This window comes from Sminthopsis crassicaudata, chromosome 6, assembly GCF_048593235.1.
Source record: "Sminthopsis crassicaudata isolate SCR6 chromosome 6, ASM4859323v1, whole genome shotgun sequence".
NCBI lineage: Eukaryota > Metazoa > Chordata > Mammalia > Dasyuromorphia > Dasyuridae > Sminthopsis > Sminthopsis crassicaudata.
In genome coordinates this window covers 198,608,899-198,622,241 of record NC_133622.1, presented here as the reverse complement: position 1 = coordinate 198,622,241, position 13,343 = coordinate 198,608,899, and the positions used below count along the sequence as shown (strand labels likewise).

The 13,343-nt window shown below is 34.5% G+C and overlaps 1 protein-coding gene across 1 annotated transcript; it reads left to right on the top strand.

Moving 5' to 3' along the window:
* Window positions 1–9,005: 9,005 nt before the first annotated feature.
* LOC141546599 (olfactory receptor 5P80-like) lies at window positions 9,006–9,944 on the top strand. The gene has a single exon (XM_074274548.1). The coding sequence runs from the start codon at window positions 9,006–9,008 to the stop codon at window positions 9,942–9,944; it is 939 nt and encodes a 312-aa protein (XP_074130649.1).
* The last annotated feature ends 3,399 nt before the right edge of the window (window positions 9,945–13,343 follow it).

The window sequence follows — 13,343 nt, the reverse complement described above, 5'->3', positions numbered from 1 at the left end:
TATATCTAAAGTTAGGAAAATGAATTAGGAAGTGTGACATTCTATCTACTGCTTTAATTTTATTTGAGAAATGAGGAGGTTGTACTTCTAGTTCCCTTCTAGCTAGAAATCTAAGATCCTAGAGATAATAATTTTTCACATAACAGTGTAGACCCAAGGGACCTCATTACCCTTCTTTCACTAAAGGGCTCCAGCTCTGAGCCAAGTTGGATTAAGTTCAGACTTGGGGAAATCTGACCTCTAAAAAAGAGGTAAGATTCCTTCTTACATTCTTTGGCTCTTTATTTCCTCACAGAGCCCCAGAAAAAAGCAAAGAAAGCAGAGGTTTAGGGTTTCCACTCATCAAGACCATTTGGATCTAGACTAGGCTCTGTTTAGTTACAAGACATTAAGGGATAAAGTGCATTAGTGCTGGTGAGGATATTTCTGCACCATTATGAGATTTGAGCAATGATCTTGCTTCAGAGTGGATTTAGAGAGGCAGTACCAAAATATGTTCCATATTCTCCTATAATATTAAGAGCTTAACACCAGGGTGATCAGAGGGGAGAGACATTCAGCTGTGTAACATCAATTTCACAGTGGGAGGACCTCCTAGGACCATGATGAGGGGATTGTTAAAGCATACCTCTAAATGTTATACAGGGACTCTGAAAGAACTTAGATGGACAAGTTAACAAAACTAATATTGGAGATTCTTATAGTGTTCAATCCCTTGAAGGAATAAATATTTGAGGATAGCTCTTAAGAAATAAAGACTAAAGGAAACTAAGGAAACTATGATTCACAGATTCAAAAAATATAGTACCTGCTCTAAATTTGTTCTCCCATCTCCTACTCATACTACTCAGCTTGTTTCCCAAAGGAAAGTTGACTATTGCTCTGCTTTGGGTTCTACGTATAATACTTGACTTTGGGCTCATTTGCTCAATCTCGTTCACAATGGCAGGTTGATTCTGCCAATGGGTGGCCATTCCTATTTTCAAGATTCTAGGGATAATTGTGGGGATGGCTAATTTCTTAACACTAATTTCCCAGCCCCTACCAGTATATTCCTCTTTAACAATCCACCAGTATTAATTTCTTTAGGACTAGCATTTATTCAAATGGCATGGCAAGAAGAGGGATTACAAAGCATTATCCTTCAGACCTTCACATATTTCATGTGGGGAAGAGTAAGCATGAACTTCAAGTACAACATTGAGGAGATACAATTGTAGGGAACACATGGTTAGGTAAATCATAACTCTGGAACTGAGGATGATATATATTTTTTTAGCCAAAAGGCCCCACAAAATTCCCTCTAGGGCATGCTCCATTGCTCAGCAGGATCTACTCCTCACAAGGTTTAGATACAGTGGTCCTCAAACTTTTTAAATAGGGGGCCAGTTCACTGTCCCTCAGACTGTTGGAGGGCCGGACTATAGTAAAAACAAAAGCTCACACTCTGTCTCCACCCTCATCCCGTTTGCCATAACCCCGCCGGGGCCACATAAATGTCCTCAGCGGGCAGCATCTGCCTGTGGGCCATAAACCTCTGGTTTAGCATATCTGCTGTATGAACAGCTCAATAGGTTTATACCGCATAGGATGATGTGTCTCCAATGGCTAGGTCATTCTGCTGTTGGACTGCATCCAACTGGTCATTCATTTATTGTACTGGTTCCTCATCAGGCTTGGCTACTAGAAAAGATGAGATGCTACTGGAACTTAATCAGTTTTTCAGTTGTGTCTGATTCTCTCTTCCTTTCTTCTTCTTCTTCTTCTTCTTCTTCTTCTTCTTCTTCTTCTTCTTCTTCTTCTTCTTCTTCTTCTTCTTCTTCTTCTTCTTCTTCTTCTTCTTCTTCTTCTTCTTCTTCTTCTTCTTCTTCTTCTTCTTCTTCCTTCTTTTCCTTCTCCTTCTCCTTCTCCTTCTCCTTCTCCTTCTCCTTCTCCTTCTCCTTCTCCTTCTCCTTCTCCTTCTCCTTCTCCTTCTCCTCCTCCTTCTCCTCCTCCTCCTCTCTCTCTTTCTTTCCCTCTCCCTTTCTAATATTCAAATATATACAAAGATAATTTAATTTTTTTTAAATTATAGCTTTTTATTTACAAAATATATGCATGGGTAATTTTTCAGTATTGACAATTGCAAAACCTTTTGTTCCAACTTTTCCCCTCCTTCCCCCTCCCCCCTCCCCCAGATGTCAGGTTGACTAATACATGAAATACGTTAAAGTATGTTAAATACAATATATGTATCCATGTCCATGCAGTTATTTGCTGTACAAAAAAAATCAGACTTTATGTACAATTAACCTGTGAAGGAAATAAAAAATGCAAGTGGACAAAAATAGAGGGATTGGGAATTCTATGTATTGGTTCAAACTCATCTCCCAAAGTTCTTTCTCTGGGTGTAGCTGGTTCAATTCATTACTGCTCTATTGGAACTGATTTAGTTCATCTCATTGTTGAAGAGGCCCACGTCCATCAGAATTGATCATCATATAGTATTGTTGTTGAAGTATATAATGATCTCCTGCCTCTGCTCATTTCACTCAGTATCAGTTCATGAAAGTCTTTCCAGGCCTTTCTGAAATCATCCTGATGGTCATTTCTTACAGAACAATAATATTCCATAATATTCATTTACCACAATTTATTCAGCCATTCTCCAATTGATGGGCATCTATTCAGTTTCTAGTTTCTGGCCACCACAAAGAGGGCTGCCAAAAACATTCTTGCACATACAGGTCCTTTACCCTTCTTTAAGATCTCTTTGGAATAAAATCCAAGTAGTAACACTACTGGATCAAAGGGTATGCACAGTTTGATAACTTTTTGAGCATAGTTCCAAAGGGCTCTCCAAAATGGCTAGATGTATTCACAATTCCACCAACAATGTATTAGTGTCCCAGTTTTCTTACATCCCCTCCAACATTCTGTATTATCTTTCCCTGTTATCCAAGCCAATCTAACAGGTGTGTAGTGGTATCTCAGAGTTATCTTAATTTGCATTTCTCTGATTAATAATGACTTGGAGCATCTTTTCATATGACTAGAAATAATTTGAATTTCTTCATCCAAGAATTGTCTGTTCATATCCTTTGACCATTTATCAATTGGAGAATGGCTTGATTTCTTATAGAGTCAATTCTCTATATATTTTGGAAATGAGGCCTTACAAAGATAATTTTCAACATTCAACTTTGCAAAATCTCATGTTACAAATTTTTCTCCCTCCCTTCTCTCCTCATCCTATGTCTGACTCTCTTTGACCATGAGATTCATATTGTCCAGGGTTGGTTTTTTTTCTTTCTTTCTTTCTTTCTTTTTTTTTTTTTTTTGGCAAAGATACTGAAATGATTTGCCATTTCCTTTTCCAGTGAATTAAGGCAAACAGAGATAAATGACTTGCCCAGGCTCACATAACTAGTAAATGTCTAAGGCCAGATTTTAATTCAGATCTTCTTGACTCCTCCCAGCACTCTATCCATTGTATTACTTAGCTGCCTCCTAGGCAAACAATGGTTAAGTAATTGGTTTAGAAAGTATCTAAGACTGGATTTGAACTCAGGTCTTCCTAACTTCAAATGCTAATAGCCAGTGAATATAAGAAAGCATGTATAATATAATATATACAATACATATAATAAAAGTATAATATAAGTGGCCATTCTGCCACTGGGCTGCTGCTGTACAACTGGGCCTACCATTGTACTTGAGCTTTGGACTCTTCTCAGAATATGGCATCTGTGCTGAACAGTCATCCCCTGGACTCCAAGGACCTCATATTTGATGAGTAGTTATAATCTTTTCCAACATTCAGTTACTGGCTTGGATGGGTGATACTGTGGCTTCTTCAGCTGGAGTGTTACAACATACTTTGAGTGAGGGCAATTACTCTTGGTTTAGGATTGGCAGAATCTGTCTCTTTTTGACTCATTCAGAATCTTAGTTCTGAAGTCTATTATTTCCAAACAGGATATGAAAGAAATCTAGCTTGTACTATTTTGACAATCCTTTTGGGCTCAATCCCCTTTCCTCCCTAAGGCACTCTACCTTGCTTTAGTATTATTATCAGTCTCAATTCAGTTAATTCTATTTCCCATCCTCTTTTTGGGATTTTTGTGCAAATAACTGATTAGGAGAAATGGTATGGATACATTCTGTGTCCTGTAGGCAAGTTATTGTCTAGCTCAAGGATTCTTAAACTTTCTTCACTTGCAACCCCTTTTCACCTGAGAAATTTTTACATGATAATGGGCATACAGGTGTATAAAATAGGTGTACAAATCAACTATTTATTAATAATAAATCATAATTTAATGACTCCCACATTCAGTTAAGAGATAGATCAAGAACCACAGTTTAACTGGAAACTACGTGGATGCTCAACAATTGGAGAATGGCTGAATATATTGTGGTATATGAATATTATGGAATGTTATTGTTCTGTAAGAAATGACCAACAGGATGATTTCAGAAAGGCCTGGAGAGACTTACACGAACTGAGGCTGAGGGAAATGAGCAGGACCAGGAGATCATTATATTCTTCAACAACAATACTATATGATGATCAATTGTGATGGATGTGGCCATTTTCAACAATGAGATGAACAAATCAGTTCCAATAGAGCAGTAATGAACTGAACCAGCTACACCCAGTGAAAGGACTCTAGGAGATGACTATGGAACCACTACATAGAATTCCCAATCCCTCTATTTTTGTCTGCCTGCATGTTGGATTTCCTTCACAGGCTAATTGTACACTATTTCAAAGTCTGATTCTTTTTGCACAGCAAAACAACTGTTTGGACATGTATACATATATTGTATTTAATTTATACTTTAACATATTGAACGTGTATTGGTCTACCTGCCATCTGGGGGGGGGGAAGGAGGGGAAAAATTAGAACAAAAGGTTTGGCAATTGTCAATGTTGTAAAATTACCCATGCATATGTCTGGTAAATAAAAACTATTAAAAAAAAAAGAACCACAGTTTAAGAAGCTGGGATCTAGCTAATCTTTTCAGATGCAATTTAGCTATTAAAACCTCAGACTTTTTCTAGGGTATATTTTATGTCTGAAGGCTTTTACATTTCAAAGTTTCTGTTTTTTTAGGCTCCCCCGCCAGATTTCCTTCTTTTGACCAAGCTTCACCAAAGCAGTTCCGCTTACATTTTGGGATAACCCTAAAAGGTTCTGTGCTCCCAATTTGTGTGTTCCACCCGTAATATAGATCATTTGGTAGACATGACATACATATATATATATATATATATATATATATATATATATATATATATATATGTGTGTGTGTGTGTGTGTATACATACATATATATATATATATATATATATATATATATATATATATGTGTGTGTGTGTGTGTGTATACATACATATATATATATATATATATATATATATATATATATGTATTTTTTTTTTTTTTTTACAAAGAGATATTTACTGAGAAGCTATAGCAAGGAGAGATATTACCTAAACCAAGAGCACACTCTCCTCTTGTATGCCTTGTATATCTGGAAGAATAGATTCAAGTCCTGGGGAAAATAGATTCTAGTTTAGTGTGGTTGGTACAAAATATTTTCCTTTTTCTTCCCTTTCAGTGCACTATAATATCACTCTCCCCTCCACAATTATAAAATCCCTGGGAAGAATGGGCTTAAATTTGAATCCAAAAGTACCGAGACATATGTATGCCTCAGGGACAGCCCTGGTGATCTTTTCCCTTCTCTATTAAATCTCTATTAATTTAATTTCTAGTGTTCGCTGTGGGTGAGTCATTCTTCTACATGGCTATACAGGTTCAATAATTCATTTGATGGAGAGAGTAACTACTGGGATCGATTAAGCAGATCCCTCAGGTACCGTACTAGCTTTTCACCAAATTCGGCTGTTACTACTACTGACTTGAGTTGCTGGTTGGACATCTCATGGCTTTGATGAATCTCCTAGTTTCACCAGTTTTCTGGGCTCTCCCATCTCAGAATATTCATTTACTTAATATTCAGAAAGAATGAATACAAAAGAAAAATATGACACATTTGCTCATGAGAGCATAACAGCTGGCTGGGGGATAGGGCTGCTGTTGTCCCTCCTTCTACCTGGAAGTTCACATCAGATTTTGCCTGGCTCATTGTGAGAAAGGGAAAGATAGGGCAAAGCAATCTTTTTCTATATAAACTCATTTCTGCTACAGTGCATACTGAGCCATGAGTTTCTTCAGTCCTGCAGGAACCAGAAGATTCTTTGTCACCATGTAGCACTACACTCTCAGGCACTGATAACAATATTGTCAGATCTGAGAACTGATTGAACCATTTGGGAAAAAAATTTGGAATCAAGCTTTTAAAAAGTGACCAAAATGTCCTTATCCTTTGACCTATAGATACAGATAAGATATATAGGTTGCTTGAAATACATGGTTGTGAAAAAAACTCCTTGCATCCATTTTGGGATCTGACTGGGTTTCTGGTCAACAGAGACCCTTATTTAAGGGTCTCTAAGCAGCAGGCACAGGTGGATCAGTTTCCTAGACTTGTATGTTTAAGTTCAAATGATGCAATAAGATATACTCACAATTTCCACAATTGAATAGTTTTCTCACAAGACAGAAACTGAATAGAAAGAAAAGGAAGCTAGCTCCAAAATTGAGTCCCAAGACAGTCAGTATGGTTCAAACTACTTCTAGGGCTCATAATGGACTAATTTTGAGAAGTGAGTTACATGTCATCAAGGTAACCAAGAACACTTAAACATAAGCACAAACACCATGAAATAAAAGACTAAAGCAATACAATAAGCTTCAATGCTATTTTAAATCAAGTTACTTTATATCTGAGTAAACCACTATTTAATCAGCACATTTTGAACTGAGTCCCAGAGGTCCCCACAGTCATCCTGGCTGTTCCTGGATCTTTCACCTCTGATATTCTGGAATAGGTCTCATTCTGAGGGCAGCTCTGAAGGGAATTCCATTTCTCTGGATCCAAATCACTTGGAGAGATTCCTAGGTAGATAAAATTTGGTAGTAATAACATACAATTTAGTACAATCTCTTAAATTTGGTTCTTCAAACCTGAAATTTCAGGGAATTTCAGCTTTTATATACTATTTGCTATTTTTATTGTAACTGAGCCTTCTATATGATACAAGAATCTTTAAAAAATCATGTTTTATTTATAAAGATACTTTAAAGATAAAAAAATAGAATCCCCTTTCTTTACAATGCAATTTTATATGCAAAATCCTTAATCCAATTTTGAGAACTTATTACTAAAATATATTAAAAGTCTGAATTTCTCTGCTGGACATATTAGAAGCCAATGTACATACATACGTTTGCTTCTTAGAGAAAACAGTTTAATCCTGTTGCTTTCTCAAAATTTACTATTCCGCTTAATTAGAGAACTTTTACTTTATCTATTTGCCTTATTACTTTATCTAATTCCTCCTTTTGTAGTGTGTACACACACACACACACACACACACACACACACACACACGTATTAAGCCCAAGATAGAAAGAAAGATCCCATAGCTACCAAAATATTACTAGCAGTGCATTTTTGCATATCAAAGCAATGAAATAATAATAGCTGGCATTTTTATAATGCTTTAAGGTCTGTAAAATGCTTTACATATATCACCTCATTTGATCTTCATGGCTAGGTAAATGCTATTTGGATTTCCATTTTATAAATGAAGAAATTAAAGCTGTGAGAGATTAAGGGATCATCACTGGTAGGTAATAATATCATCTGAGAGCTTTTCCATTATTCTGGAATCTTTTCCTCTCTGTGATACCTTGGAAATATTTTCCTTCAGTGACTTTACAACAGTTTTGTCTTCCACATTGATTTCTTATGCCCACATTTAGTCATATCCAACTGCTTTTTCCAACTTCATTTTCTTAAACTTTCATTTTCATTTCTAATTCTTCATATGGCACAGGTGGTGGTCTAAAACATAGTTTCTACTCTCATCAATATGAGGATGAATCACAGCATAATTATCCACAAAACTTGCAATTACCAAACAATAAACACAACAGGATCTTGCATTCTTTTTATCTCTCAATCAACTTTATGACTGTGAAGATGTGAGCTTCCATAGAAAATTGTCTTCAAATATCTGCCTGTTAACTTCCCAACATAAATGTTTGTATGTTTTGCAGGCGTATTGTCAATATAAATCTCCCTAATATCTACCTATCAAATGCATTGTTTAACCAGATTTGCAAAGGACAAAATAAATAAAATAGCTTTCATAGAGTACATGTCTTAGAGTGAATACTTTAAAATAGATCTTTATTTAAACTCTGCTTTTCTAAATTGGACTTCCTGTGTTGCCTAAATGCAATGGACAATATTTCATCTTCCCACTCATTTTGCATTATGTGTGTGAATATGAATAAACTGAAGTATTGTATTAGCTGAGAATTCTGTGATTCATTTCTATGACTACTTGTGAGTCTTGGCAATCTCCGTTAGTCAATTAGATTCCTTATGGCTTATCATTGTGGACAAACTTTTGCAATGTGAACATTTCACATTTGCTGATAATATGATGTAAAAATTTCTAACATATTAACTTGAATATATCAAAATTTCTAACATGTTAAACTGAATATAATATATCAATATAACTGAATAACATATTTAACTGAATATAGTTATATAAACTAACATGTAAACTGAATTTCTAACATATTAAACTGAATATAAATGAACAAAATTTGCTATGGTGATGAATATCCAAACTTTTTCTAGTATCAGGTCAAATTATACATTTGGACCTACTTCAGATAGCTCTAGCTCTATGAAGCCATCCCTGGCTTCCTTCTTCTGTATTTTCAGAATATGCTACTTATATGAACCACTTATGCATTTACCATTCCTACAAATATTAGGTTGGTGACGGATAAGAAATGATCAAATTTTAGTTTTTTATTTCATTCTAATTGTGATTTTTTTTGTCTTAACAGGCACTATTTGAGAACAGATGACTAGCAAAAACTACTCTGCTGTGACAGAATTCTTTATTTTGGGGTTGACAGATGACCCAACCCTTCGTGTTTTCTTCTTTGTGGTATTTCTAGGAATCTATATTGTCATTTTATTGAGTAATCTAAGCATCATAATATTGATCCGAAAGAGCTCCCAACTTCATACTCCAATGTACCTTTTCCTCAGCCACTTGGCTTTTGTAGATATTGGGCTTTCCTCATCTGTCACACCTGTGATGCTCATGAGCTTTCTTAGAGACATGACCTCAATCTCTCTGCCAGGCTGTGCAATCCAACTTTATTCTCTAGTTGCCTTTGGGACAACTGAATGTTTACTGCTGGCTGTGATGGCCTATGATCGGTATGTGGCCATATGTAGTCCCTTACTCTACTCCACCAATATGTCAACTAGAGTCTGCACCCTTTTAATCATCACAGCTTACATAGGTGGTTGTGTAAATGGTTGGACCTTTATTGGTTGCTTATTGAATTTGTCTTTTTGTGGACCCAATAAAATCAATCACTTCTTCTGTGACTACTCACCTTTGCTGAAACTTTCTTGTTTCCATGTTCATCTTGTTGAGATTCTTCCTTCTTTCTCTTCAGGATCGGTAATTGTAATAGCAGCTTTGATTATAACTATCTCTTATGTATATATTCTCTTCTCAGTATTGAGGATGCGCTCCATTGAGGGGAGATCCAAAGCTTTCTCCACATGTACTTCCCACCTTACTGCCGTTACACTGTTCTTTGGGACCATTACATTTATTTATGTGATGCCTAAGTCAATATATTCAACTGATCAGAACAAAGTGGTGTCCATTTTCTATAGTGTAATAATCACCATGTTGAATCCCCTGATCTATACTCTGAGAAACAAGGACATGAAAGGGGCCATGAAAAAACTGATAAGCACAAAACACTTATTTTTATAAATTCAGTTATAGAGAGCATCTCCTATATTCAGGGCATCATGTTAGTGATATGAAGACAAAAATAGGCCTTAGCCATGAGGAGCTTACATTATACTTTATTAGGGCTAAGTAATATCAATAAATAAATGAGCTTGAGAAATTTTACATAGTCTTTGTTGTTGAATTAAATTGATGAATTTAAATGTGCTGAAAATAAATGCCAATGAATCTGATGCTGTTTGATCTGATTAGTAGTCTGAAGGAAATATAGATTTTTGTCATCAATCTGAATGATGATGTGATTATCAAATTCCTGTATGGTGAACCCTCCATATTTCAAGTGCTGCCTTCATCAGTAATATCTTTGCTCCTATATGATGTATAGTTCTTTCATATCATAGTGCACATTCAGAAGACATTACTATTATGTCTATTTTCTATGAAATTTGCTGAAATCATCAGTTTTTTGTTATATGTGCTATTGTTTAGCCATATTTCTCTTATCTTAATTGCGAAAATATGTCCCATTGAGATATTAGATGTATTAGTATCTATGATAAATTTGTTTATGAGAATTTTGGATAGATCAAGATGTAGGCCAAAGTAAAATATATATGAACTCCTTGAAAGTTTTTTCTGCCTCTAGTTTGCAGTGGAATAAATAATGATATGTAACCCAGTCATCAGGAGGATCTATTAAATTTAAGAACTTGGGGATGTAGCGGTGCTAGGATCAGAAAATCTCCGTGTGAAGAGACTTCAAAAGCCATTTAGTTCAATCCATATATGTTTAATTATTTTCTGTACAATATTTCCAACAAGCAGCAATAGATCTTTCCTCAAAGACCCTTAGAAAAAAGGAGCTCACTACCTCCTGAGATAATATATTTCCCCTTGGGGAATTCTAATTGGTAGGAATTTTTTCCTTACTGAGAATTATGGTTCATTTATGCAACTTAAATATGAATTGGCATTTTTTTTGCCTAACATTACATTTATGACTCATATTGTCTGTACAGTTCACTTAAATCTTCTGATCTTTCTCATATAGATGGTTTTCACTTTTACAGTTTTTTAGCATCTCTCTCATTCTCCATGAACTTTTATAAGTTCATAAACTGATAATGGCTCATCAATCAATATTTACCAATTCTGTAATCATCCTGGGATATACTTCATATGCATCTGCTAACTTGAACTTCTCAATGACAACCCAATGATCTCTTGCTACTTTTCTAATGATTTTGATTATCAGTCCATTAGCCTATTTTTCCCATGTGTCCAATGACACATTTTTTTGCCCTTTTCAATTCAAACATTGATATTTTTGACAGCAAAACAGGAGTAAAATAAAAATTGAGTAGTTCTGATTTCTTTTCATTGTCCATTAATCATTATCTTACTGAGTTCAAATAATAAACCCTATTTTGATCCTTGTCTTTTTCCCAAAATAGCTACCACACATAATCATTGGACACGTGAACCATTTCTATTTTTTTCTAGAATGGACAATATTTGCTATGAATATTTCTGTACAGATAAGTTCTTTTCCTCCCTTTTAAATAACATTCTTAAGACATAATAGTAATTGTAATAGATCACAGAAAAAGGGTGTGAATATTTTTGGAGTTCATATTGCCTATTACCACATTATTTTTCACAAAAAATATAATAATTCACAGTTCTATCAGCAGTCAGTGCTCCTGTATTTACCATAATTCTGACTAAATTTTTATTTTATTTTTAAATATTTGAAAATTTAATGCAAATGAGATGGTATTTGGCAGTTATTTTAATTTTTATTAATTTTTTATCCAACAGAAATCTATTGTCTTCCCACCCCACTTAAAAGAAAAGCAAATGCCTTGTAACAGATACACATCATGAAGCAAAACAAATTTTTCATTGATTATACATGAAAAAAATTATGGGTCTCATTTTACATCTAAATCTATTGTCTCCTTGTGAAGAGGTAGATCACGTTTGATAATATTTCAGTTGATTTTCTATGATTATTATCTATTCTTCTTCTTTTTTTCCTCCTGCTGAGGCAAGTGGGGGTAAGTGACTTGGCCAGCATCACACAGCTAGGAAATGTTAAGTGTCTGAGAGCAGAATTGAACTCAGGTCTTTGATAACTTCAGAACTGATGTTCTATCCACTACATCACCTCGCTGCCTCTATTCTTATTCTTTAACCACTTTCATTTTGGAAAATAGATCTCATCCTTCTTAATTTGTGTCAGTTCCTTATAAATTAGTAGTTAGAGTTTTGTCAAGAATATTCACAGCTAAAATATTCCTAATTTATATCTTAAGCACTGATTTTTGTTGTGCCTAGGCTCTTTATTTTTTATGATTAAATACATTAATTTTGACTCTATTTGTTGAATAGTTAAGAACCTTTCCCCTCTATAACTCTAGTAGACTATCATTTAAATATATTTTGTTTTGCTTGACTAAAAATTAAATACTTTTTTTAATAGTATAAATAATTAAAATTAATTCATTTTCCATTTTTCTATCCAATTTTCTCTATACTTGATATTAAACAATTTCTTCTCCAATCTTTTGGCATTCTGGTTTCTTTTTTAAAAAATCAAATACTAGTTTATTGCATCGTATAACTTAATTTTGGTTTACATATTCTGTTTGAAACATCTTTCTCCCCCTACTTTTTGCCATTATCAGCTAATTTATATAATAGTCTATCATAGCCTAATTTGAGAGCCAGAAGTGTTAAGTAACTCCTTTTACCTCTTTTCATTTTATTGTATATCAATTTTCACATAAATCATTTTTATTTTAATTCTACGAAATAATCTCTTGGTATTTACATTGAATCTATAACTTGCATTGTGTTGTCATCTTTACCATATTTTGTAAACTGGATAGATTTCCACTTTAAAAATTTTTTTTCATTAACTCCTACATTGGTAAAGAAGGGGAATTCTGTGATCACTGTATCCTTAGATACCAATTTCTTATGTTTGTGGGAGAGGTCAGTTGATCTGTCAACAAATATTTATTCAGCACTTTCATGTAATAGGTACTGTCAGAGGTAGAAAGAATTGGGATAGATAATGACATTCTTAGGTGATTTAGACCTGGTTTATAGGACTGAAAAGGAATTATTCACATGCCAATGCCAACATGGAGTGTTTCAAGTACAGACTTCTGGTGCATAACAATGGAGGAAGGTCTCTACTAAAGAATTCTAGGGAATATGTCATTGATCCTTAGGATTTTCAATATTTTTATGACTTACATTAATAAAGGCATAGATTCTAAGCTGCTCATAATTATAGGTGATATGAATGTGGGAAGAATACTATTCTGTATGACAGAATTTGGTCACAAAAATAATTTGACATGCTAGAAATATGAACCATATCCTTTGATTTAGGTGTGTGATTTAGTT

Bases quoted from the DNA above. Each gene is read 5' to 3' on its own strand.
- LOC141546599 (XM_074274548.1), top strand. From the start codon at position 9,006: ATGACTAGCAAAAACTACTCTGCTGTGACAGAATTCTTTATTTTGGGG.